The sequence below is a fragment of the Oncorhynchus nerka genome, linkage group LG18, assembly GCF_034236695.1.
Source record: "Oncorhynchus nerka isolate Pitt River linkage group LG18, Oner_Uvic_2.0, whole genome shotgun sequence".
Classification (NCBI taxonomy): domain Eukaryota; kingdom Metazoa; phylum Chordata; class Actinopteri; order Salmoniformes; family Salmonidae; genus Oncorhynchus; species Oncorhynchus nerka.
Genome location: NC_088413.1, coordinates 75,035,512 through 75,061,287, shown reverse-complemented (window position 1 = coordinate 75,061,287; position 25,776 = coordinate 75,035,512). Strand labels below are relative to the sequence as shown.

Sequence of the window (25,776 nt, the reverse complement as noted above, 5' to 3'; positions counted from 1 at the left end):
GAGAGCCAAGAACACTAATACCAAAACACAGAGCTAAAAACACTAATACCAAAACACTGAGAACACTAATACCAAAACACCTAGTGCTAAGAACACTAATACCAAAAAACTGACAGCTAAGAACACTAATACCAAAACACTGAAAGCTAAGAACACTAAGACCAAAACACTGAGAACACTAATAAAAAAACACTGAGAACTAAGAACACTGATACCAAAATGCTGAGAGCTAAGAACACTAATACCAAAACACTGAGAGCTAAGAACACTAAAACCAAAATACTGAGCGCTAAGAACACTAATATCAAACCACTGAGAACACTCATACCAAAATGCAGAGAACACTAATACCAAAACATTAAGAACACTAATACCAAAACCCTGAGGGCTAAGAACCCTAATACCAAAACACCTAGCGCTAAGAACCCTAATACAAAAACACTGAGAGCTAAGAACACTAATACCAAAACACAGAGCTAAGAACACTAATACCAAAACGTTGAGAACACTAATACCAAAACACTGAGAGCTAAGAACACTAATACCAAAACACTAAGAATACTAATACCAAAACACTGAGAACACTAATACCAAAACACTGAGAACAAAGAACACTAATACCAAAACACTGAGAATACTAATACCAAAACACTGAGAACACTAATACCAAAACACTGATAACTAAGAACACTAATACCAAAACATTGAGAACTAAGAACACTAATACCAAAACACTGAGAGCTAAGAACACTAATACCAAAACACTGAGAATAGTAAAACCAAAACACTGAGAACACTAATACCAAAACACTGAGAACACTAATACCAAAACACTGAGAACTAAGAACACTAACACCAAAACGCTGAGAACACTAATCCCCAAAAAACTGAGAGCTAAGAACACTAATACCAAAACACTAAGAACACTAATACCAAAACACTGAGAGCTAAAAACACTAATACCAAAACACAGAGAACACTAATACCAAAACACCGAGAACACTAATACCAAAACACTGAGAACACTAATACTAAAACACTGAGAGCTAAGAACACTAATACCAAAACACTAAGAACACTAATACCAAAACACTGAGAGCTAAAAACACTAATACCAAAACACTGAGAACACTAATACCAAAACACCGAGAACACTAATACTAAAACACTGAGAACTAAGAACACTAATACCAAACACTGAGAACACTAATACCAAAACATTGAGAACTAAGAACTCTAATACCAAAACACTGAGAGCTAAGAACACTAATACCAAAACGCTGAAAACACTAATACCAAAACACTGAGAACACTAATACCAAAACACTGAGAACAAAGAACACTAATACCAAAACACTGAGAGATAAGAACACTAATACCAAAACACTGAGAATACTAATACCAAAACACTGAGAACACTAATACCAAAACACTGAGAACACTAATACCAAAACACTGAGAACTAAGAACACTAATACCAAAACACTGAGAACTAAGAACACTAATACCAAAACACTGAGAGCTAAGAACACTAATACCAAAACACTAAGAACACTAATACCAAAACACTGAGAGCTAAAAACACTAATACCAAAACACCGAGAACACTAATACCAAAACACCGAGAACACTAATACCAAAACACTGAGAACACTAATACTAAAACACTGAGAGCTAAGAACACTAATACCAAAACACTAAGAACACTAATACCAAAACACTGAGAGCTAAAAACACTAATACCAAAACACTGAGAACACTAATACCAAAACACCGAGAACACTAATACTAAAACACTGAGAGCTAAGAACACGAATACCAAAACACTGAGATCTAAGAACACTAATACCAAAACGCTGAGAATACTAATACCAAAACACTGAGAGCCAAGAACACTAATACCAAAACACAGAGCTAAAAACACTAATACCAAAACACTGAGAACACTAATACCAAAACACTGAGAACACTAATACCAAAACACTGAGAACTAAGAACACTAATACCAAAACACTGAGAGCTAAGAACACTAATACCAAAACCCTTAGAACTAAGAACACGAATACCAAAACACTGAGAGATAAGAACACTAATACCAAAACACTTAGAACTAAGAACACTAATACCAAAACACTGAGAGATAAGAACACTAATACCAAAACCCTTAGAACTAAGAACACTAATACCAAAACACTGAGAGATAAGAACACTAATACCAAAACCCTAATGCACCCCATTTTTATTTCCAGAGGTGTTAATCATTACAATGACATCTTGCATGTTGCATGTTCAAACATATATTCATTATTATGAATGCATCATCAGCCTGTCATCTATTCAATAAATAATTTAAATTCGGTGCAAACTTCCTTGCTTATGTCTGCTGCTAGCAGTGAAAACAAGCTACTGTTTGTCGTGTCGCAGATAAGCAGCTTATTAGGTTTTTATAAATGTTTTTCATAAGGGCTAACAAGGCCATCTCCATGGGATACATTTGATTAGAATAGACAGAGAGTGGATTCTACTTGTCTCCGGGTATTGACAATGGGGTATTGACAATGAGAGTATCGCTGCTACCAACAGCAATCACAGAAAGTGAACGTGAATCGAATCAATAAGCTGTGTGCATCCCAAATGGCACCCTATTCCCTATGGGCCCTGGTCAAAAGTAGTGCATTAAGTCGGGAGTAGGGTGCCTTTTGGGATTAAGCTGTTGTGTCCAGGAGTAGTGAGGAAAGTGAAGGGGCAGCTCTCCATTGATTCACAATTCTCGGTTAGCCACTGCTTGTTACTATTTACAGGTCTGACTGCTACATACAGGGCATTTGGAAAGTATTAGACCCCTTGACATTTTCCAAATTTTGCTAATTTACAGCCTTATTCTAAAATGGATTAAATAAATGTTTCCTCATCAATCTACACACAATACCTCATAATGACAAACCAAAAACTGTTTAAAAAAAATGTTAATTTAAAAACAGAAATACCTTATTGACATAAGTATTCAGAACCTTTGCTATGAGACTCGAAATTGAGCTCAGGTGCATCCTGTTTCCATTGATCATCCTTGAGATGTTTCAACAACTTGATGGGAGTTCCCCTGTGATAAATTCAAATGATTGGACATGATTTGGAAAGGCACACACCTGTATATATAAGGTCCCACAGTTGACAGTGCATGTCAGAGCAAAAACCAAGCCATAAGGTCGAAGGAATTGTCCATAGAGCTCAGAGACAGGATTGTGTCAAGGCACAGATCTCGGAAAGTGTACCAACAAATTTCTGCTTGGCTTAACTGAGCAATCGGGGGAGAATAGCCTTGGTCAGGGAGGTGACCAAGAACTCGATGGTCACTCTGAGAGAGAGCTCCTGAGTGCCTCTGTGGAGATGGGAGAACAGTCCAGAAGGACAACCATCTCTGTAGCACTCCACCAATCAGGCCTTTATCATAGAATAGCCGGACAGAAGCCACTCCTCAGTAAAAGGCACAAAACTAGGAATTTGCCAAAAGGCACCCAAAGGACTCTCGGACAATGAGAAACAAGATTTTCTGGTACCATCCCTACGGTGAAGCATGGTGGTGGGGATGTTTTTCAGGGGCAGGGACTGGGAGACTAGTCAGGATCAAGGAAAAGATAAATGGTGCAAAGTACAGAGAGATCCTTGATGAAAACCTACTCCAGAGCGTTCAAGACCTCAGACTGGGGCGAAGGTTCATCTTCCAACAGGACAATGACTCTAAGCACATAGCGAAGACAACGTAGGAATGGCTTCAGGACAAGTCTCAGAATGTCCTTGAGTGGCCCAGCCAGAGCCCGGACTTGAACCCGATCGAACATCACTTGAGAGACCTGAAAATAGCTTTGCAGCGACGCTCCCCATTCAACCTGACAGAGCTTGAGAGGATTTGCAGCGAAGAATGGGAGAAACTCCCCAAATACAGGTGTGCCAAGCTTGTAGCGTCAAACCCAAGAAGACTCGAGGCTGTAATCACTGCCAAAGGTGCTTCAGTAAAGGGTCTGAATACTTATGTAAATGTGTTATTACAGTTAAAAAAAAATAATGTTTTATACATTTGCAGAAAAATCAAAAAACTGTTTTTGCTTTGTCATTATGAGGTGTTGTGGTAGCTTTTTTAGAATAAGGCTGTAATGTAACAAAATGTGGAAAAAGTCAAGGGTCCTGAATACTTTCTGAATACACCGCAACCTAAAGCAGTGAATTACACACATTACAGTAGAGTGTACTAACGTCTGATTCTCTTTCGAGGTAAGACATTGGACATGTATGGAGACAATAGAGGAGAATATGATTAGAAATTGATCAGTATTGGTCTCAATATCAACACTAGCAGACCACTTAGTATCAAACAATCTACTCAGCGCAAAGCAAATATAGAAACCGGAATGGCCAACGACGTCTGTCATACACACCTGTGACTAAGAACCTGCAGGCACCCGCCCCGGCCTCATTGGTCACTTCACAGGTATACTCCCCGTAGCCCTCCCTGTTGAGGGCTCTGACGTGGTAGTCAGTCTCGTCGCGCTGATCCAACTGGCCCATGGTCAGCAGCCGGGTGCCCAGCTTCCACTCGTACTTGAGCACCTTGGAAGGGTGGGCCCGCAGCATGCGGCAGTTGAGGGTGAAGGCGCGACCCAAACCCTGGCGGATCTCTGTGAACAGTGGCTCCACCGCCGGCGGATCTATGGAGAGGAAGACAGAAGGCCATAGTCAGACAGGCAGGGAGGGAGACAAAGGCTGGATCCCAAATCAATCACTATCCCTTGTACTATATCAGTCAGGCACAGAGTAGCAATGGACCTGTCCTAAAATAACCCCTAGCCCCTATGGATATCTGATTTTGGTAGGTACAAGCAATATGGTAATTGCTTCCCCATATTGTTTACACCTATCAACTCCTCTCAGATCTACAGGAGTGCCTCGGGAGTAGGGGTGTATAGAGGACTAGCAGGCGATTTGGAATTCAGCAAAACTGCCCTCCACACACAGGCAGCATCCCAAGCCTTGCTCCGTACGTCAACCCAAACAAAATCCATTCCTCTGCATCCAGAAGTTCCCCACTCACGGGACTTTAAAGTTCCCTTATTTATCCAGCCTTTACATTATCTACTGCAGTAATTATTCCTAACGCACCAGTAATGAGATGCGTGGCTTTATCAATTATCCGCTACGACTTCACTGGAAAGTAATCTAAACACAGCTCTAAAATGGCTAACATGAGAAGGCTAACATGAAAAGGCTAAACATGAGAAGGCTAACATGAGAAGGCTAACATGAGAAGGCTAACATGAAAAGGCTAACATGAGAAGGCTAACATGAGAAGGCTAACATGAGAAGGCTAACATGAAAAGGCTAACATGAGAAGGCTAACATGAAAAGGCTAACATGAAAAGGCTAACATGAAAAGGCTAACATAGGAACTCAGAAGTCACAAGTCTAGGGTACCAGAGCTTCTTGTCTGCAGCTTAACAACCTTTGACTGACTGGCATTCAACTACTTTGAATTAGTTGTTGTATTGTTGTTTTACGCAAGGCTCTTTAGCGGGAGATATTTTGAGGGCCTCTGAGATATTTTTCCTGTTTCATGTCTAATTTTGAGAACTCTCAGAGGAACTGTCCTCTATTAACTCGACTGAGCTTCCTGCTTGAATACACAGAATGGCTGGGTGAATCCATAGGGACCGTCTTCCGCTCTGAGAAAAACGAGCGTGATTCACAGAATTTCTGAGTGGCACCATACAAGATAATGCTCCAGAAACACTTAAAAGAAAAATTTCTCCGGAATTGCAAATATACTTAATCTTATGGATACCTAGAAAGTAGTCTGTAGAGCCTGAAGGTCAGTGACCCAAGACGTTTGTTTCCAGCTTAGCAACAGCATATTAGAGTGCAAAGACGTGGAAGTGGTAGGATCCCTGTTAGCATGCTTACAGCCCACCTAGCACCTAACCACCACTATCCACAACGAGGCTTCAGGCAAGCCTCCTTTAGGCCACGGTCTGAAAGTTAATATTACTACACCTAAATGAACAAACTTCGAAATGTTCTAGTCACATACAATACGCATGGAATTTTGGAGCAGCAATCCCTTTTTAATTGTAAAGTAGCTAAATACTGTCCTCTGACAAGCCTATACAATTCAAACATCCTCAACAATGCAAAATGCAACTGGCTCCAGAGAATAACATAACATGACATTTAAATCCATACAAGGAAGTGAACTTTAGAAAAACAAAGCTTAGTATTTTCCTCCTGAAAGTCACCCACATTACACTTTTAGAATGCAATGGTACTATCTAGAACCTAAAAGGGTAACCTAAAAAAGACTGTCCTCACAGGAGAACCCTTTGTAGAATCCTTTTTGGTACTAAGTAGAACCCTTTGGGTTCCATGTAGAAGCGTTTCCACAGAGGGTTCTACATGAAACCCAAAAGGGTTCTACCTGGAACCAAAAATATTTATCCTATGAGGACAACCGAAGAGTTTATTCATTATTGGTGTGAGGTTAGTACTTGTTATTATTTACTGCAGGGATTAAAACATACGAAGTAGAACAAAAAGGCCTAAACAAAAGCTAAAAAAAGGAAAAAGAAAACCTTAAAGCCATAATCTGTTATTTCAACAGCCTGATCATGACCCTGTTTTGGTAAGCTGAGGAACGGGGCTTAGCTACGGATGCAAGGACTGACAGTCCATAAACGGGCAAAGGGACAAGGCCAAGAGAATCAATAGAGGATCCCACACACAATCTTAACCAATGTTTTGAACTGCTGCGCTCTGGAAAGAGATACAAGGTCCCACTGTTCAGCAAGAATAGGAGCAGGGCAAGTTCCATCCCGATGGCCATCAGGCTGCTGAACCGTGGTACAGCTGTAGGATGCTGAACAGTGGGCCATGGGACAGATGTAGGATGCTGAACAGTGGGCCATAGGACATATGTAGGATGCTGAACAGTGGGCCATAGGACAGATATAGGATGCTGAACAGTGGGCCATAGGACAGCTGTAGGATGCTGAACAGTGGGCCATAGGACAGCTGTAGGATGCTGAACAGTGGGCCATAGGACAACTGTAGGATGCTGAACAGCGGGCCATAGGACTGCTGTAGGATGCTGAACAGTGGGTTATGGGACAGATGTAGGATGCTGAACAGTGGGCCATAGGACAGATATAGGATGCTGAACAGTGGGCCATAGGACAGATATAGGATGCTGAACAGTGGGCCATGGGACAGATGTAGGATGCTGAACAGTGGGCCATAGGACAGCTGTAGGATGCTGAACAGTGGGCCATAGGACAGATGTAGGATACTGAACAGTGGGCCATAGGACAGCTGTAGGATACTGAACAGTGGGCCATAGGACAGATATAGGATGCTGAACAGTGGGCCATAGGACAGATATAGGATGCTGAACAGTGGGCCATAGGACAGATGTAGGATGCTGAACAGTGGGCCATAGGACAGATGTAGGATGCTGAACAGTGGGCCATGGGACAGATGTAGGATGCTGAACAGTGGGCCATGGGACAGATATAGGATGCTGAACAATGGGCCATAGGACAGATATAGGATGCTGAACAATGGGCCATAGGACAGATGTGGGATGCTGAACAGTGGGCCATAGGACAGCTGTAGGATACTGAACAGTGGGCCATAGGACAGCTGTAGGATACTGAACAGTGGGCCATAGGACAGCTGTAGGATACTGAACAGTGGGCCATGGGACAGCTGTAGGATACTGAACAGTGGGCCATGGGACAGCGGGCCATAGGACAGATGTAGGATGCTGAACAATAGGCCACAGGACAGACGCGGACTCAATACACTGTCGGACAGTAGACAGCAGAGAATTTGAATATGTGAAAATGTAAATGTGTGACTTGTGTACTTTCCATTTTCCCCTACTGCATGTGATATACTGTGTTTGTGTAGGGTTAGTATGTATGCTAATGTCACAAAATGAATTTCCATGTAAATGGACAATAAAGTACATTGTATTGTATCGTTAAAACTCACAGACCATGTTCCATCGCTCCACTGAACATTGTTATGCTAAAATGATGTTGTTACCAGGGTAATCTCCTTTTAACTACACACGTAGGCCTAAAAGAGCAACTTCCTGTAAGGTGTTATGCAAGTGCTTAAAATGTTCCTGGGATGTTTCTGGAAGACACTACAAAACCCTTCTGCGAACCCAAAAAGCACTGTTGACATTATAATGGGACTGTCTTTATCACTATTTCTATGCAATGTTGCTTGTGACTGTTTTTTTTTTTCTTTCCCCAAAATAAATATTAATGATGACAATCTCTTTTAGCGTGGAAAATGGCAGCAAAGCTGCAGTGTGAATTGGCTCCATTTCATGCTCGTTCCAACTGGGGATTTCCCCGTATTCTAGCGTTGCATGACTGGGTGATGATAGCACTTTCACAATTTCAAGTGTCCTAGCTTTTTTTTTTTTTTTTTTGAAGCGCCAAAATGTATTCTCTCTTTTTTTATATAAATGAAAACTGGAGGGGATAAATTAACGCTTCGCTAATTAGGCTGGAAGCCAGCTTTAATGCCATACTTAACGAACGGCCCAGGATTAAACACACAGAGCCTTGGTCATAGAAGGAATAGCCATCCTCTGTAGATTACCGTCCAGTTCCCTAGCGCTGATCACAGGGACCACATTTATATCACTTTATAAACCGTGTTTCCATTCACAGTCATATGGTATAAAATAATTATCACGACGGCTGTGATGGAAACAGGAGGTTTCGGGGTACAAGTTGATAAATGCCTATAGATCATTTGTTTGTTCAACACTGTGGGATCTTTTTGTGTCGGTAAAATTAATTATACGAGAAATGGCGGTAGAAACACCTTTTATGTACATATATTGATATAATAACCATCATACCGATGTAAACTTGGAGTCATTCGATTATACGGTGTGCAGTCCTCCCACAACAACTCGGGGAAACCATGCAGTTTATTAGGCTACAAATGAAAAAAATGATGATGAACATTGATGAGCTTGATGTTCCTTTCCAATAAATATTGAGGGTATTATTATTCTGTTGACATGATGATCGATGCATGACTGCTGACAAATACAAAATGTTGTCGCTCCTTTTCGTCATGTTGACTAGCCTACCCACACTTTATGGGTTGTTGGCTAGCGAGCACGTGCCAACACCAGAGTAGGCACATTTGCTAGTCTGTGACAAAACTATCCGTAGCGCAGTAGCTGTGCGTGGGTCAAATCAAAGGGGAAGCCAGGAAAAATAAGCCATATTACAACCTGTGTTGTGATAATTGCGTTGTTTTGCTCTATAAACTGTTAGTTCATATGCCTTGACACCGTGATATATAGGCCTAAAGGCCGAGACAATCAGAAGACACTGTGGCAGAATAAATTCAACCACACCGTTGTTTCATCCCAAAGCATATTGCATGTAACAAACAGTTACATGACCTACAGCACAGTCAAGTAAGTTAATGTTTCCGACATTTTCGGACCACATCAAATCACCTATGCTTAGTCTAATACAGTGACAACTAAAAGATACCAAAAATGATTTAGTCCACTCAATGTAAGCTAAATACGATGTGGCTGTCCATGGTTCTTATTTATGTGTGGGTGTGCGTGCTCGCGCATTCGTGCAAGTAGAAAATTAAAATGTTGACTCGCCCTACTTGTAGAGAAACGCCAATGCCATCCTCCTCTTTCATATTGATGAAACGATCTATAACTCTGTCATACAGTACGTACACACTTTCATGCTTGCTCCTAGCCTTCAATTGTCAACAATGAGCCAGCTAGTTAACATTAGCCTACTATATCTAGCTACATGTTGAACTTCCATCCTCTCAGGCCAGGGGCACAATGTATGAATTAATGGTTGAATCAGAATCGGCATTACAATCATTGGCTAGTACGGAAAATTAAGTCAAATCACAAGTCCAAATCCCTATCTCCATCTGTGGCTCTTTTATGAAAGGGCCAATTTTAACTAGCTAGCCAGCCACCGGATGACAACAACACAATGAGATGCAACAATTCAAGTTGTTTCTGTCAATGACGTATGCTCTGATGCGATTTGATAGGAGTGATGCCAAATCCAAACACAGCTTCCCTTGACACTTTTCTTTGGTGCGCCAGGACCATTCACAGTTGAGCTCACTCAGTTTAGCTCAACGCTGATTGGCTATTATTTTATACTTTTTTTCATCAAGGGAAGACAAATGCTCACTAACATTCAATGCTACAGGCGGCAATAATGTCATACGATTTCTGACCAGACGGCATTAAAAAATGACCTACACATACAGAGACAGAGGGGCACTGTTTCGTTCACCCCGATGCTTTCTCCGGTGAGATACATTCAGCCTCTTGTGAACTGAAGGAACATTTTGACACACAGAGAGATGAAATATACATAATTTAATGTTTTTTTCTTGTAAACCTAGCTACAGACAGGGGGCTTGACTGGGATTTATAGCCTCATAGTCAGGGGGCTTGACTAGGATTTATAGCCTCATAGTCAGGGGGCTTGACTGGGATTTATAGCCTCATAGTCAGGGGGCTTGACTGGGATTTATAGCCTCATAGTCAGGGGGCTTGACTAGGATTTATCCCCTCATAGTCAGGGGGCTTGACTAGGATTTATAGCCTCATAGTCAGGGGGCTTGACTAGGATTTATAGCCTCATAGTCAGGGGGCTTGACTAGGATTTATAGCCTCATAGTCAGGGGGCTTGACTGGGATTGATCCCCTCATAGTCAGGGGGCTTGACTAGGATTCATCACCTCATAGACAGGGGGATTGACTAGGATTTATAGCCTCGTAGTCAGGGGGATTGACTAGGATTGATCCCCTCATAGTCAGGGGGTTTGACTAGGATTTATAGCCTCATAGTCAGGGGGCTTGACTAGGATTTATAGCCTCATAGTCAGGGGGCTTGACTAGGAATTATTCCTTCATAATCAGGGGGCGTGACTAGGATTTATCACCTCATAGTCAGGGGGCTTGACTGGGATTTATCACCTCATAGTCAGGGGGCTTGACTAGGATTTATAGCCTCATAGTCAGGGGGCTTGACTAGGATTTATAGCCTCATAGTCAGGGGGCTTGACTAGGATTTATAGCCTCATAGTCAGGGGGCTTGACTAGGATTTATCACCTCATAGTCAGGGGGCTTGACTAGGATTTATAGCCTCATAGTCAGGGGGCTTGACTAGGATTTATAGCCTCATAGTCAGGGGGCTTGACTAGGATTTATAGCATCATAGTCAGGGGGCTTGACTAGGATTTATAGCCTCATAGTCAGGGGGCTTGACTGGGATTTATCACCTCATAGTCAGGGGGCTTGACTAGGATTTATAGCCTCATAGTCAGGGGGCTTGACTGGGATTTATCACCTCATAGTCAGGGGGCTTGACTAGGATTTATAGCCTCATAGTCAGGGGGATTGACTAGGATTCATCCCCTCATAGTCAGGGGGATTGACTAGGATTGATCCCCTCATAGACAGGGGGCTTGACTAGGATTCAACACCTCATAGACAGGGGGCTTGACTAGGATTTATTCCTTCATAATCAGGGGGCTTGACTAGGATTCATCACCTCATAGTCAGGGGGCTTGACTAGGATTCATCACCTCATAGTCAGGGGGCTTAATTAGGATTTATCACCTCATTGACAGGGGGCGTGACTAGGAATTATTCCTTCATAATCAGGGGGCTTGACTAGGATTCATCACCTCATAGTCAGGGGGCTTGACTAGGAATTATTCCTTCATAATCAGGGGGCTTGACTAGGATTCATCACCTCATAGTCAGGGGGCTTGACTAGGATTCATCACCTCATAGTCAGGGGGCTTAATTAGGATTTATCACCTCATTGACTGGGGGCGTGACTATGATTTATCCCCTCATAGTCAGGGGGCTTGACTAGGATTTATAGCCTCATAGTCAGGGGGCTTGACTAGGATTTATAGCCTCATAGTCAGGGGGCTTGACTAGGATTTATAGCCTCATAGTCAGGGGGCTTGACTAGGATTTATAGCCTCATAGTCAGGGGGCTTGACTAGGAATTATCCCCTCATAGTCAGGGGGCTTGACTAGGATTTATCCCCTCATAGTCAGGGGGCTTGACTAGGATTTATAGCCTGATAGTCAGGGGGCTTGACTAGGATTTATCCCCTCATAGTCAGGGGGCTTGACTAGGATTTATCCCCTCATAGTCAGGGGGCTTGACTAGGATTTATAGCCTCATAGTCAGGGGGCTTGACTAGGATTTATCCCCTCATAGTCAGGGGGCTTGACTAGGATTTATCCCCTCATAGTCAGGGGGCTTGACTAGGATTTATAGCCTCATAGTCAGGGGGCTTGACTGGGATTTATCCCCTCATAGTCAGGGGGCTTGACTAGAAACGTGTCGTTAATCTTATAGAACTCATTCTTTACATGCTGTTTTCTCTCCTCCTCCTCTTGCCTCCCAACTGGTGGCCATTTCAAATCCTCGTTTTTAAGAGACTATGATGTAATGGCAGAGCAGCTTACATCAATATGCTTCCATTAAATATATTATAACCAGGGGAAATAAATAAATAGCGGGCTGTAGATGAAATGCCTAAACTAACAATAATTGGGGCTTTTCAGAGGCAGATGGATCTTCGCTGTTTGAGGGTTTTTCTTTTTTGTACATTTAATCGTGTGAAGGGGAGGAATATGCAGAGAGGGTTGTGAAATGTCAAAGTACCACTGCAATTATCTCTTTATTACGTTTTAAATAGCGCCATTAATAATCATCAGCGGCATCAGAATTTCGAGACACTTCATTATGAATTTTGGGGGAAAATTACTGTAGAACTCTATACAGCCTGTGCTTTTATTAAGGATAGGCCCATCATTATATAATTCTCACAATATGGCTGACAACTTTATCTTAACATACACTCCAAACCAACTTTTTAACCTGAATTTGAGAACCTCGCCCCCATACCTCACGCTAATTGGGTAACTTTTTTGTTTTCCGAGTGAGGAAAATGTTGTACATTAAGAGGACTATGTATTTTGAAAGATGAGACATTGAGGATTATAATAAATACCACTTTGATGTCATACAAGCAAGCCAAACACCCGTCCAAATTTGCACTTCACATTTCCATATCATAAAACTCATATTTATGTGTCAGCTTTTACAATCACTATGTTTGATATTCAGTTACAAGATGACATAGTGTCCTACTGTCACGGATCCTTCCGGGAGTTATGTCATTACGCACACCTGGTCCCCATTCCCACTGATGGTGTATCGTATAAATGTGCCCTCTGTTCTCCATTTCGTCGGTTACTGTTCCAATGTCCGTTAGTCGTGTGAGTACCTATGCTTTGTTGCTTTGGCTTTCGTACTGCTTGTATCGCGCACAGATGACTACGGGTCTCATCCAGTGTGGTATCATTGTGTGTGTGTCTGTTACGGGTCTCATCCAGTGTGGTATCATTGTGTGCGTGTCTGTTACGGGTCTCATCCAGTGTGGTATCATTGTGTGTGTGTCTGTTACGGGTCTCATCCAGTGTGGTATCATTGTGTGCGTGTCTGTTACGGGTCTCATCCAGTGTGGTATCATTGTGTGTGTGTCTGTTACGGGTCTCATCCAGTGTGGTATCATTGTGTGCGTGTCTGTTACGGGTCTCATCCAGTGTGGTATCATTGTGTACGTGTCTGTTACGGGTCTCATCCAGTGTGGTATCATTGTGTGTGTGTCTGTTACGGGTCTCATCCAGTGTGGTATCATTGTGTGCGTGTCTGTTACGGGTCTCATCCAGTGTGGTATCATTGTGTGCGTGTCTGTTACGGGTCTCATTTAGGTGTGGTATCATTGTGTGCGTGTCTGTTACGGGTCTCATCCAGTGTGGTATCATTGTGTGCGTGTCTGTTACGGGTCTCATCCGGTGTGGTATCATTAAGTGCGTGTGTGTTACGGGTCTCATCCAGTGTGGTATCATTATGTGCGTGTGTGTTACGGGTCTCATCCAGTGTGGTATCATTATGTGCGTGTGTTACGGGTCTCATCCAGTGTGGTATCATTATGTGCGTGTGTGTTAGGGGTCTCATCCAGTGTGGTATCATTATGTGCGTGTGTGTTACGGGTCTCATCCAGTGTGGTATCATTGTGTGCGTGTCTGTTACGGGTCTCATCCAGTGTGGTATCATTATGTGCGTGTGTGTTACGGGTCTCATCCAGTGTGGTATCATTGTGTGCGTGTCTGTTACGGGTCTCATCCGGTGTGGTATCATTGTGTGCGTGTCTGTTACAGGTCTCATTAGGTGTGGTATCATTGTGTGCGTGTCTGTTACAGGTCTCATCCAGTGTGGTATCATTGTGTGCGTGTCTGTTACGGGTCTCATCCAGTGTGGTATCATTGTGTGCGTGTCTGTTACGGGTCTCATTTAGGTGTGGTATCATTGTGTGCGTGTCTGTTACGGGTCTCATCCAGTGTGGTATCATTGTGTGCGTGTCTGTTACGGGTCTCATCCAGTGTGGTATCATTGTGTGCGTGTCTGTTACGGGTCTCATCCAGTGTGGTATCATTGTGTGCGTGTCTGTTACGGGTCTCATCCAGTGTGGTATCATTGTGTGCGTGTCTGTTACGGGTCTCATCCAGTGTGGTATCATTGTGTGCGTGTCTGTTACGGGTCTCATTAGGTGTGGTATCATTGTGTGCGTGTCTGTTACGGGTCTCATCCGGTGTGCTATCATTGTGTGCGTGTCTGTTACGGGTCTCATCCGGTGTGGTATCATTGTGTGCGTGTCTGTTACGGGTCTCATTAGGTGTGGTATCATTGTGTGCGTGTCTGTTACAGGTCTCATCCAGTGTGGTATCATTGTGTGCGTGTCTGTTACGGGTCTCATCCAGTGTGGTATCATTGTGTGCGTGTCTGTTACGGGTCTCATCCAGTGTGGTATCATTGTGTGCGTGTCTGTTACGGGTCTCATTTAGGTGTGGTATCAATGTGTGCGTGTCTGTACTGAATATAAGAGCAGCGTCAACTCACCATCAGTACGACCAAGAATATGACTTTCGCGAAGCGGATCCTGTGTTCTGCCTTTCACCCAAGAACACGGAATGGATCCCAGCCGGCGACCCAAAAAAACGACTTCATAAAAGAGGGAAACGTAGCGGTCTTCTGGTCAGACTCCGGAGACGGGCTCATCGTGCACCACTCCCTAGTATACTTCTCGCCAATGTCCAGTCTCTTGACAACAAGGTTGATGAAATCCGAGCAAGGGTAGCATTCCAGAGGGACATCAGAGACTGTAACGTTCTTTGCTTCACGGAAACATGGCTCACTGGAGAGACGCTATCGGAGTCGGTGCAGCCAGCTGGTTTCTCCACGCATCGCGCAGACAGAAACAAACATCTTTCTGGTAAGAAGAGGGGCGGGGGCGTATGCCTTATGGCTAACGAGACGTGGTGTGGTCACAAAAGCATACAGGAACTCAAGTCCTTCTGTTCACCTGATTTAGAATTCTTCACAATCAAATGTCGACCGCATTATCTACCAAGGGAATTCTCTTCGATTATAATCACAGCCGTATATATTCCCCCCCAAGCAGACACATCGATGGCTCTGAACGAACTTTATTTGACTCTTTGCAAACTGGAATCCATACATCCTGAGGCTGCATTCATTGTAGCTGGGGATTTTAACAAGGCTAATCTGAAAACAAGACTCCCTAAATTGTATCAGCATATCGATTGCGCAACCAGCGCTGGCAAAACCTTGGATCACTGCTATTCTAACTTCCGCGACGCATATAAGGCCCTGCCCCGCCCTCCTTTCGGAAAAGCTGACCACGACTCCATTTTGTTGATCCCTGCCTACAGACAGAAACTAAAACAAGAAGCTCCCACGCTGAGGTCTGTTCAACGCTGGTCCGACCAATCTGATTCCACACTCCAAGACTGCTTCCATCACGTGGACTGGGATATGTTTCGTATTGCGTCAGACAACAACATTGACGAATACGCTGATTCGGTGTGCGAGTTCATTAGAACGTGCGTTGAAGATGTCGTTCCCATAGCAACGATTAAAACATTCCCAAACCAGAAACCGTGGATTGATGGCAGCATTCGCGTGAAACTGAATGCGCGAACCACTGCTTTTAATCAGGGCAAGGTGACCGGAAATATGACCGAATACAAACAGTGTAGCTATTCCCTCCGCAAGGCAATCAAACAAGCTAAGCGTCAGTATAGAGACAAAGTAGAATCTCAATTCAACGGCTCAGACACAAGAGGTATGTGGCTGGGTCTACAGTCAATCACAGATTACAAAATGAAAACCAGCCCCGTCACGGACCAGGATGTCTTGCTCCCAGGCAGACTAAATAACTTTTTTGCCCGCTTTGAGGACAATACAGTGCCACTGACACGGCCTGCAACCAAAACATGCAGCCTCTCCTTCACTGCAGCCGAGGTGAGTAAAACATTTAAACGCAAGGCTGCAGGCCCAGACGGCATCCCCAGCCGCGCCCTCAGGGCATGCGCAAACCAGCTGGCTGGTGTGTTTACGGACATATTCAATCAATCCCTATCCCAGTCTGCTGTTCCCACATGCTTCAAGAGGGCCACCATTGTTCCTGTTCCCAAGAAAGCTAAGGTAACTGAGCTAAACGACTACCGCCCCGTGGCACTCACTTCCGTCATCATGAAGTGCTTTGAGAGACTAGTCAAGGACCATATCACCTCCATCCTACCTGACACCCTAGACCCACTCCAATTTGCTTACCGCCCAAATAGGTCCACAGACGATGCAATCTCAACCACACTGCACACTGCCCTAACCCATCTGGACAAGAGGAATACCTATGTGAGAATGCTGTTCATCGACTACAGCTCGGCATTTAACACCATAGTACCCTCCAAGCTCGTCATCAAGACCCTGGGTCTCGACCCCGCCCTGTGCAACTGGGTACTGGACTTCCTGACGGGCCGCCCCCAGGTGGTGAGGGTAGGCAACAACATCTCCACCCTACTGATCCTCAACACTGAGGCCCCACAAGGGCCCTCTCCTGTACTCCCTGTTCACCCACGACTGCGTGGCCACGCACGCCTCCAACTCAATCATCAAGTTTGCGGACGACACAACAGTGGTAGGCTTGATTACCAACAACGACGAGACGGCCTACAGTGAGGAGGTGAGGGCCCTCGGAGTGTGGTGTCAGGAAAATAACCTCACACTAAACGTCAACAAAACTAAGGAGATGATTGTGGACTTCAGGAAACAGCAGAGGGAACACCCCCCTATCCACATCGATGGAACAGTAGTGGAGAGGGTAGCAAGTTTTAAGTTCCTCGGCATACACATCACAGACAAACTGAATTGGTCCACCCACACAGACAGCATCGTGAAGAAGGTGCAGCAGCGCCTCTTCAACCTCAGGAGGCTGAAGAAATTTGGCTTGTCACCAAAAGCACTCACAAACTTCTACAGATGCACAATCAAGAGCATCCTGGCGGGCTGTATCACCGCCTGGTACGGCAACTGCTCCGCCCACAACCGTAAGGCTCTCCAGAGGGTAGTGAGGTCTGCACAACGCATCACCGGGGGCAAACTACCTGCCCTCCAGGACACCTACACCACCCGATGTTACAGGAAGGCCATAAAGATCATCAAGGACAACAACCACCCGAGCCACTGCCTGTTCACCCCGCTATCATCCAGAAGGCGAGGTCAGTACAGGTGCATCAAAGCTGGGACCGAGAGACTGAAAAACAGCTTCTATCTCAAGGCCATCAGACTGTTAAACAGCCACCACTAACATTGAGAGGCTGCTGCCAACACACTGACTCAACTCCAGCCACTTTAATAATGGGAATTGATAGGAAATTATGTAAAATATATCACTAGCCACTTTAAACAATGCTACCTAATATAATGTTTACATACCCTACATTATTCATCTCATATGTATACGTATATACTGTACTCTATACCATCTACTGCATCTTTATGTAATACATGTATCACTAGCCACTTTAACTATGCCACTTTGTTTACATACTCATCTCATATGTATATACTGTACTCGATACCATCTACTGCATCTTGCGTATGCCGCTCTGTACCACCACTCATTCATATATCTTTATGTACATATTCTTTATCCCCTTACACTTGTGTGTATAAGACAGTAGTTTTGGAATTGTTAGTTAGATTACTTGTTGGTTATTACTGCATTGTCGGAACTAGAAGCACAAGCATTTCGCTACACTCGCATTAACATCTGCTAACCATGTGTATGTGACAAATAACATTTGATTTGATTTGTTACGGGTCTCGCCCCGGTGTGTTTATTCGAGGTACTCCTCGCTCTTTTGTTTGGGTTTCAACCCTGTGTTTTTTTATACTTGTTTGGTCTTCGTCCCCGTGCCTTTACAAGGCACGCTGTAATTTGAGAAAATAACAAACCCTATTACGCATTCTTGTGCCTCCTGTCTCCTGATACCTTTATACCAACGTGACAGAATAATCAACCATTAAGGGAGACAGCGGGAATGGCCGTCTAACGACTCTGTCGCAACTTCAGCAACTGGCCTGTTCGATGCCGCCACAACTGGCCCGTCCGATGCCGCCACAACTGGCCCGTCCGATGCCGCCACAACTGGCCCGTCCGATGCCGCCACAACTGGTCTGTCCGATGCTGCCACAACTGGCCCGTCCGATGCCGCCACAACTGGCCCGTCCGATGCTGCCACAACTGGTCTGTCCGATGCTGCCACAACTGGTCTGTCCGATGCTGCCACAACTGGTCTGTCCGATGCTGCCACAACTGGTCTGTCCGATGCTGCCACAACTGGTCTGTCCGATGCTGCCACAACTGGTCTGTCCGATGCTGCCACAACTGGCCCGTTCGATGCCGCCACAACCGGTCCGTCTGACGATGATACAACTTCAGCAGCTGCATCAGGTCCTGATCGACCTGCACTGTGTTCTTGTGATCGTCCTCAGGGTTGGTGTCGTCCCGCTGGGGGGGGGAGGCACGGATCGCTCCGGAACTGTGTCATTACGCACACCTGGTCCCCATTCCGGCTAATTGTAATTGTATAAATGTGCCCTTTGGTTTCCATTGCTCCGTCGATTATTGTTCCAATGTCCGTTGGTCGTGTGAGTACCTGTGCTGTGTTTTGGCTTGTAGGGTGCAGATGATTACGGGTTTCGTCCCGGTGTGTTTATTCGAGGTACTCCTCCCTCTTTTGTTTGGGTTTCAACCCTGTGTTTTGTATACGTGTTTGTTTGGTCTTCGTTCCCGTGCCTTTACATGGCGCGCTGTAATTTGGGTCAATAAAAAAAAACTATTACGCATTCCTGCACCTGTCTCCTGATCCCTTTATACCAACGTGACAGATACCCTGGGTTGTTCTGAACAGATTGAGCCTGTTTGTCTATTGCAAAGAAACACACCTTAATGCACTCATGACTCATTTCTATGTGCAACAAAATGATCTGTTTCCATGAATTGCATTGTAAAAGCCTAACCCTGTAATATCGTATTTTATAACTTAGCTAGTCATGTTGACAATAGACAGGGTAAGTCTTGTGTCAGATGAACTGTTGTTAATAATTTCCCCATAATCTCAAAACTGTTCCCTTTCAATTGACCCTTCACTAAACCCGGCCCCAATGGATAACAACTTTCGTTGAGCAACCCCTCGGACAAGCTCACGTTTAAATCGCATGAAAGCCAGTGAGGGCTATGGCAAAAACAGCATTTTCAGAAATATGTTGATTAAGCATTTTTCGAATCTGAAATTATACCTTTCTTACATTGTTTGCTAGCTCAGATGGTTAGATAGCTCTCGGTCTCATTGACCACCAAACGTTGCTAACGCTAGCTAGCCACTTAATATAACTTGTTTTCTCAAAATGTATGTTAGCTAGCTAACTTAGCAATGTTATGAATACAACCCCCATCTACTGTCGACATCTGGATTTGATTTGAGAGCACTTGACTGCATGCTGACAGTGAATTCAGAGCCATTCAAGGACTAGAGCTACACTACAAACATCATTTTACCAGGTTCCAGTGACGAAATTGTAATGACAGTCCACCATAACATACCCAAATGTTTCCTGATTAGCAAGGGTTAGTCTGTGTTCAATTTCATTGTGTATTAGGAATACAGTTTGAGATCATTGTGAGGGGATTTCGCCAGTTGTTGAATGGGGGAATTGGGCTCCCCGAGCAAATGTTGTCCGAGGTTGCAACATAAATGTCTTACAACTGTACAATTGTAAGACATTTCTTTGCAATGACGGGGCTTTGGCTCGCAGGCTAACACAGTCATTGTGCGCTGGAAACCCGGGTCTGCAAAGCACAATCACAGTGCTAACAGCCTGTTTCTCTCCAGTCTGTGGCACGTCTGTGATTTAAGAACCAGACACTGAATGACTGTGCTGTTCCTAAGAACAGTGCTCTAGAGCAAATGACGTCATCTCCCTTTCCCTGTTACTGTTCCTGCCCGCGAAAAACTCAAAGTGGATTGAAAAGGTGACAAGTTTCCAGTCAGCGGAGTGTAACCCCCTTTGGCCAGCGCACACGTCTGATTTAAGTTGAGATCCTCCGACAAAAGCCAACCAGGCCCTCTGTGATCCGACTCAACGGCTCGGGAGACCGGCTGTTGATCCAGCACTTTGCTGAAACATGCCTGGCCAATGAAGTAGATTAACCCTTGGAGGGAAAAGGTCTGGAGACAGACTGGCTGCTGTTGCAGCACCCATACTGTTATGGTGAGACGGGAGTTAACCGGGTTCAAGTACATTACCTGAGAGCTTTTGATTACCTGGGTGACGGTGCTGTGGTCTCTACATTGTTTGCCGGTCCCCGTTTTCGTCAGGTACATATCAGTGAATGATTCCTAATACACCTGGTCTTCCATAGAAACTGACCAATGGTTATCTTTATGGTGGCATAGATGCAGTGTGAAGTCATAGTCAGTCAGGTACATATCAGTGAATGATTCCTAATACACCTGGTCTTCCATAGAAACTGACCAATGGTTATCTTTATGGTGGCATCGATGCAGTGTGAAGTCATAGTCAGTCAGGTACATATCAGTGAATGATCATTAGATACCGTTCCGGTATTTCTGGTGAACTAAAGCCTGAAATATTTCAGATGGACATTGTACAGTGCCATTGAACTAAATTGAAGTCTCCAAATCAGAGCTGCACAGTATTCTACATCAATAGTTTCACTGGGGTAGGCTTTTAAAGTGAGATGTAAATCCTTCTGGGGCTTTCTGAGAAGTTGCAGTGGAGTCAACCCGAGATCCTCTTCCAAGTATCCAAAGTTAGCCCAGGTCTTTTGTCTTATTTTGTCTTCAAGAACAGCCATCACAATGGCTTCTATGCATATTAAAACACAATTAAAACTGAGTGCTATTGTTGCAGCCGTTCATCGCTAGCCTAAGCATACAAGCAAGGCAAAGCACTTTGCTGAAATACATGTACTAGCTGGTCTCCGGTGGCCCTGACATGTAGAACAGAGTGGTAATAAAGATTACACAGTTACGACAGAGGAATTTATTAAAAACATGCATGCACTTACGCTAGGGCTAAATACAAGGGGCTGCCTTAACAGATGGCCCCCAGGTCTTAATGGCTTCACTTTGGGTAGAGTGTGACGTGGGGCGGAAGTGGGAGAGAGAGAGAGAGAGAGATGGAAAGAGATAGAAAAGAGGGAGAGAGAGAGCTATTTTCATTACCAATATAACAGAGTAATGCTGATCTGGAGGCTTAAAGCCTAGGGAAATCTCTCTCCCTCTCTCGCATCTCTCTCGTATCTCTCTCTCTTTCACTCTGCTCTGTTTCTTTCTCTCGTATCTCTCCCTCGTATCTCCCTCTCTCATGTGTATCTCTCTCTCTCTCTCTCTCCTCTGTCATCTCTCCTCTCAATCCCCCACAAACTCTGCTACCTCTGCTGCAAGAGACTACTCAGCTGTCACAGATATAAGTCCACATTATCCAGTAGCATACACGGGTGCCCAGACCTACAGCCAGTAATGAGTCCTGTGCCAGGGATTATCTTCCTAGCTACCCTTCTCTCTTCCCTGCCCTAGTTCCCTTCCCTGTAATCACAATCTCTGCAGGAAGAGGAGGAAGAGGAGGAGGACGGATTTGTGAAATGGAGGATACATGACATGCACATATAGAGAGATGTTGTATGAGTCATCACTAACAGGCATCTCCTAAACACAGGCACGCACACCCGCAGGCAGGCAAGCAGACACACAGGCACACATGTAACACACACACAGCCCCGGTGCCTCTTCTAGGGAAGAGGGAACAACATACAGCCTAGAGCTGGCTGCTGAAGATGTAACCCTACGGGACAGGCCGAAGACGTTACCCCACGGGACACGCCGAAGACGATACCCCACGGGACACGCCGAAGACGTTACCCCACGGGACACGCCGAAGACGATACCCCACGGGACACGCCGAAGACGATACCCCACGGGACACGCCGAAGAAGATACCCCACGGGACACGCCGAAGACGATACCCCACGGGACACGCCGAAGACGTTACCCCACGGGACACGCTGAAGACGTTACCCCACGGGACACGCCGAAGACGTTACCCCACGGGACACGCTGAAGACGATACCCCACGGGACACGCCGAAGACGTTACCCCACGGGACACGCCGAAGACGATACCCCACGGGACTCGCCGAAGACGTTACCCCACGGGACACGCCGAAGACATTACCCCACGGGACACGCCGAAGACGTTACCCCACGGGACACGCCGAAGACGATACCCCACGGGACACGCCGAAGACGATACCCCACGGGACACGCCGGAGACGATACCCCACGGGACACGCCGGAGACGATACCCCACGGGACAGACGGAAGATATTACACTACAGGACAGACTGAAGACGTAACCCTACGAGACAGACTGAAGACGTTACCCTACAGGACGGACTGAAGACGTTACCCTACGAGACAGACTGAAGACGTTACCCTACGAGACAGACTGAAGACGTTACCCTACGAGACAGACTGAAGACGTTACCCTACGAGACAGACTGAAGACGTTACCCTACGAGACAGACTGAAGACGTTACCCTAAAGGACAGACTGAAGACATTACCCTACAGGAAAGGCTGAAGACATTACCCTACGAGACAGACAGAAGACGTCACCCTACAGGACAGACTGAAGACATTACCCTACGAGACAGACTGAAGACGTTACCCTACAATGCAGACTGAAGACATTACCCTACAGGACAGTCTGAAGACATTACCCTACAGGACAAACTGAAGGCGTTACCCTAGAGGACAGACTGAAGACATTACCCTACGAGACAGACTGAAGACTTTACCCTACAGGACAGACTGAAGACGTTACCCTACAGGACAGTCTGAAGACATTACCCTACAGGAAAGGCTGAAGACATTACCCTACGAGACAGACTGAAGACGTTACCCTACAGGACAGACTGAAGACATTACCCTACAGGACAGGCTAAAGACGTTACCCTACAAGACAGGCTGAAGACGTTACCCTACAGGACAGGCTGAAGACGTTATCCTACAGGACAGGCTGAAGACGTTACCCTACAATGCAGACTGAAGACATTACCCTACAGGACAGGCTGCAGACGTTATCCTACAGGACAGGCTGAAGACGTTACCCTACAGGCCAGACTGAAGACATTATCCTACAGGACAGGCTAAAGACGTTACCCTACAAGACAGGCTGAAGACGTTACCCTACAGGACAGGCTGAAGACGTTACCCTACGAGACAGACTGAAGACGTTACCCTACAGGACAGACTGAAGACATTACCCTACAGGACAGGCTAAAGACGTTACCCTACAAGACAGGCTGAAGACGTTACCCTACAGGACAGGCTGAAGACGTTATCCTACAGGACAGGCTGAAGACGTTACCCTACAATGCAGACTGAAGACATTACCCTACAGGACAGGCTGCAGACGTTATCCTACAGGACAGGCTGAAGACGTTACCCTACAGGACAGACTGAAGACATTACCCTACAGGACAGGCTAAAGACGTTACCCTACAAGACAGGCTGAAGACGTTACCCTACAGGACAGGCTGAAGACGTTATCCTACAGGACAGGCTGAAGACGTTACCCTACAGGACAGACTGAAGACATTACCCTACAGGACAGGCTGCAGACGTTATCCTACAGGACAGGCTGAAGACGTTACCCTACAGGCCAGACTGAAGACATTATCCTACAGGCCAGGCTGAATACATTACCCTACAGGCCAGACTGAAGACATTACCCTACAGGACAGACTGAAGACGTTACCCTACAGGACAGGCTAAAGACGTTACCCTACAAGACAGGCTGAAGACGTTACCCTACAGGACAGGCTGAAGAAGTTATCCTACAGGACAGGCTGAAGACGTTACGCTACAGGCCAGACTGAATACATTATCCTACAGGCCAGGCTGAAGACATTACCCTACAGGCCAGACTGAAGACATTACCCTACAGGACAGACTGAAGACGTTACCCTACAGGACAGACTGAAGACGTTACCCTACGAGACAGACTGAAGACGTTACCCTACAGGACAGACTGGAAAAAAAGTATGTGATCGTTGCCTCCAGACCAGAGGCTGAGTTGGACACAAACATTTGGCTTATAGATATCTGTCACGCACAGTTTCTCACTACAGTAACACCATATTACGTTTTACAATTGAATCCGTCATAACTTCAGCTACATTTAATTGTTGTTTTGAACAGCTGTACAGGTATGAAATAATTAATAATAGTAATTAATTTAATAATTTAGACTTTCTTTGCCGCCAAGTAAAGAAATGATTGGCTGTGGATTTGTTCGGGGGGTGCTCGGCGGTCGACGTCGCTGGTCTTCGAGCCATCGCCGTTCCATTTTTCATTTTCCATTTGTTTTGTCTTGTTTTTCCACACACCTGGTTCTCATTTCCCTCATTATGTGTTGTGTATTTAATCCTCTGTTTCCCCCATGTCTTTGTGTGGTATTGTTTATTCTGTTTCATGTATTGCGCACGTTAGTCTGTTGCGCTGGGTTATGTTAACGCGTATTGTTATTTCGTGTTCACTTTGCCGTGTGTTTTTGGTTCGCCAAAATAAAAGGCTCCGTTGGCTACACCATATTTGCTCTCCTGCACCTGACTCCTTTACAATCATTTACGCATACCTGACAATGACATGTTCTCTGAGAGTTTATATTTTTTGAGAGCTGGGACTCATTTGAACACATCATTGAAAATATTAAAATAAATAAAAAGGCAACAAACCCAGACTAGCAAACCATGAAAGAAATATTTATATATTTTTAATTTGATTCCTTTACTTTAGATTTGTGTGTATTGTTGTGAAATTGTTAGATATTACTTGTTATATATTACTGCACTGTTGGAGTTAGAAACAAGCATTTCACTACACCCGCAATAACAGCTGCTAAACATGTGACAAATAAAATGTGATTTGAATTCGTCACCAATGGCACCCTATTCCCTATATAGTGCACTACTTCTACCAGAGCCACACACAGCCCCGGTGCTATTGGTGCTATTTAGCAAAAAAACTAAACAGGTTAAAAAGACTAAATCGATTGATAAAGAAAATTCAGTTTCCACATAGGACTGTCGGTCGTGACCAAGCCCTCAATCATTGAATATGAATGTCCTCATTTATCATGTCCATGACATG

The 25,776-nt window shown here is 44.8% G+C and overlaps 1 protein-coding gene across 1 annotated transcript in view; it reads right to left on the bottom strand.

Moving 5' to 3' along the window:
• The window catches only part of LOC115146454 (MAM domain-containing glycosylphosphatidylinositol anchor protein 2), a 216,856-nt gene that overhangs the window by 64,788 nt on the left and 126,292 nt on the right, over positions 1-25,776 (bottom strand). The window contains exon 9 of the mRNA XM_029688540.2: positions 4,434-4,703. Coding sequence (XP_029544400.1) covers positions 4,434-4,703 — 270 coding nt within the window. The remainder of the gene's footprint in view (positions 1-4,433; positions 4,704-25,776) is intronic.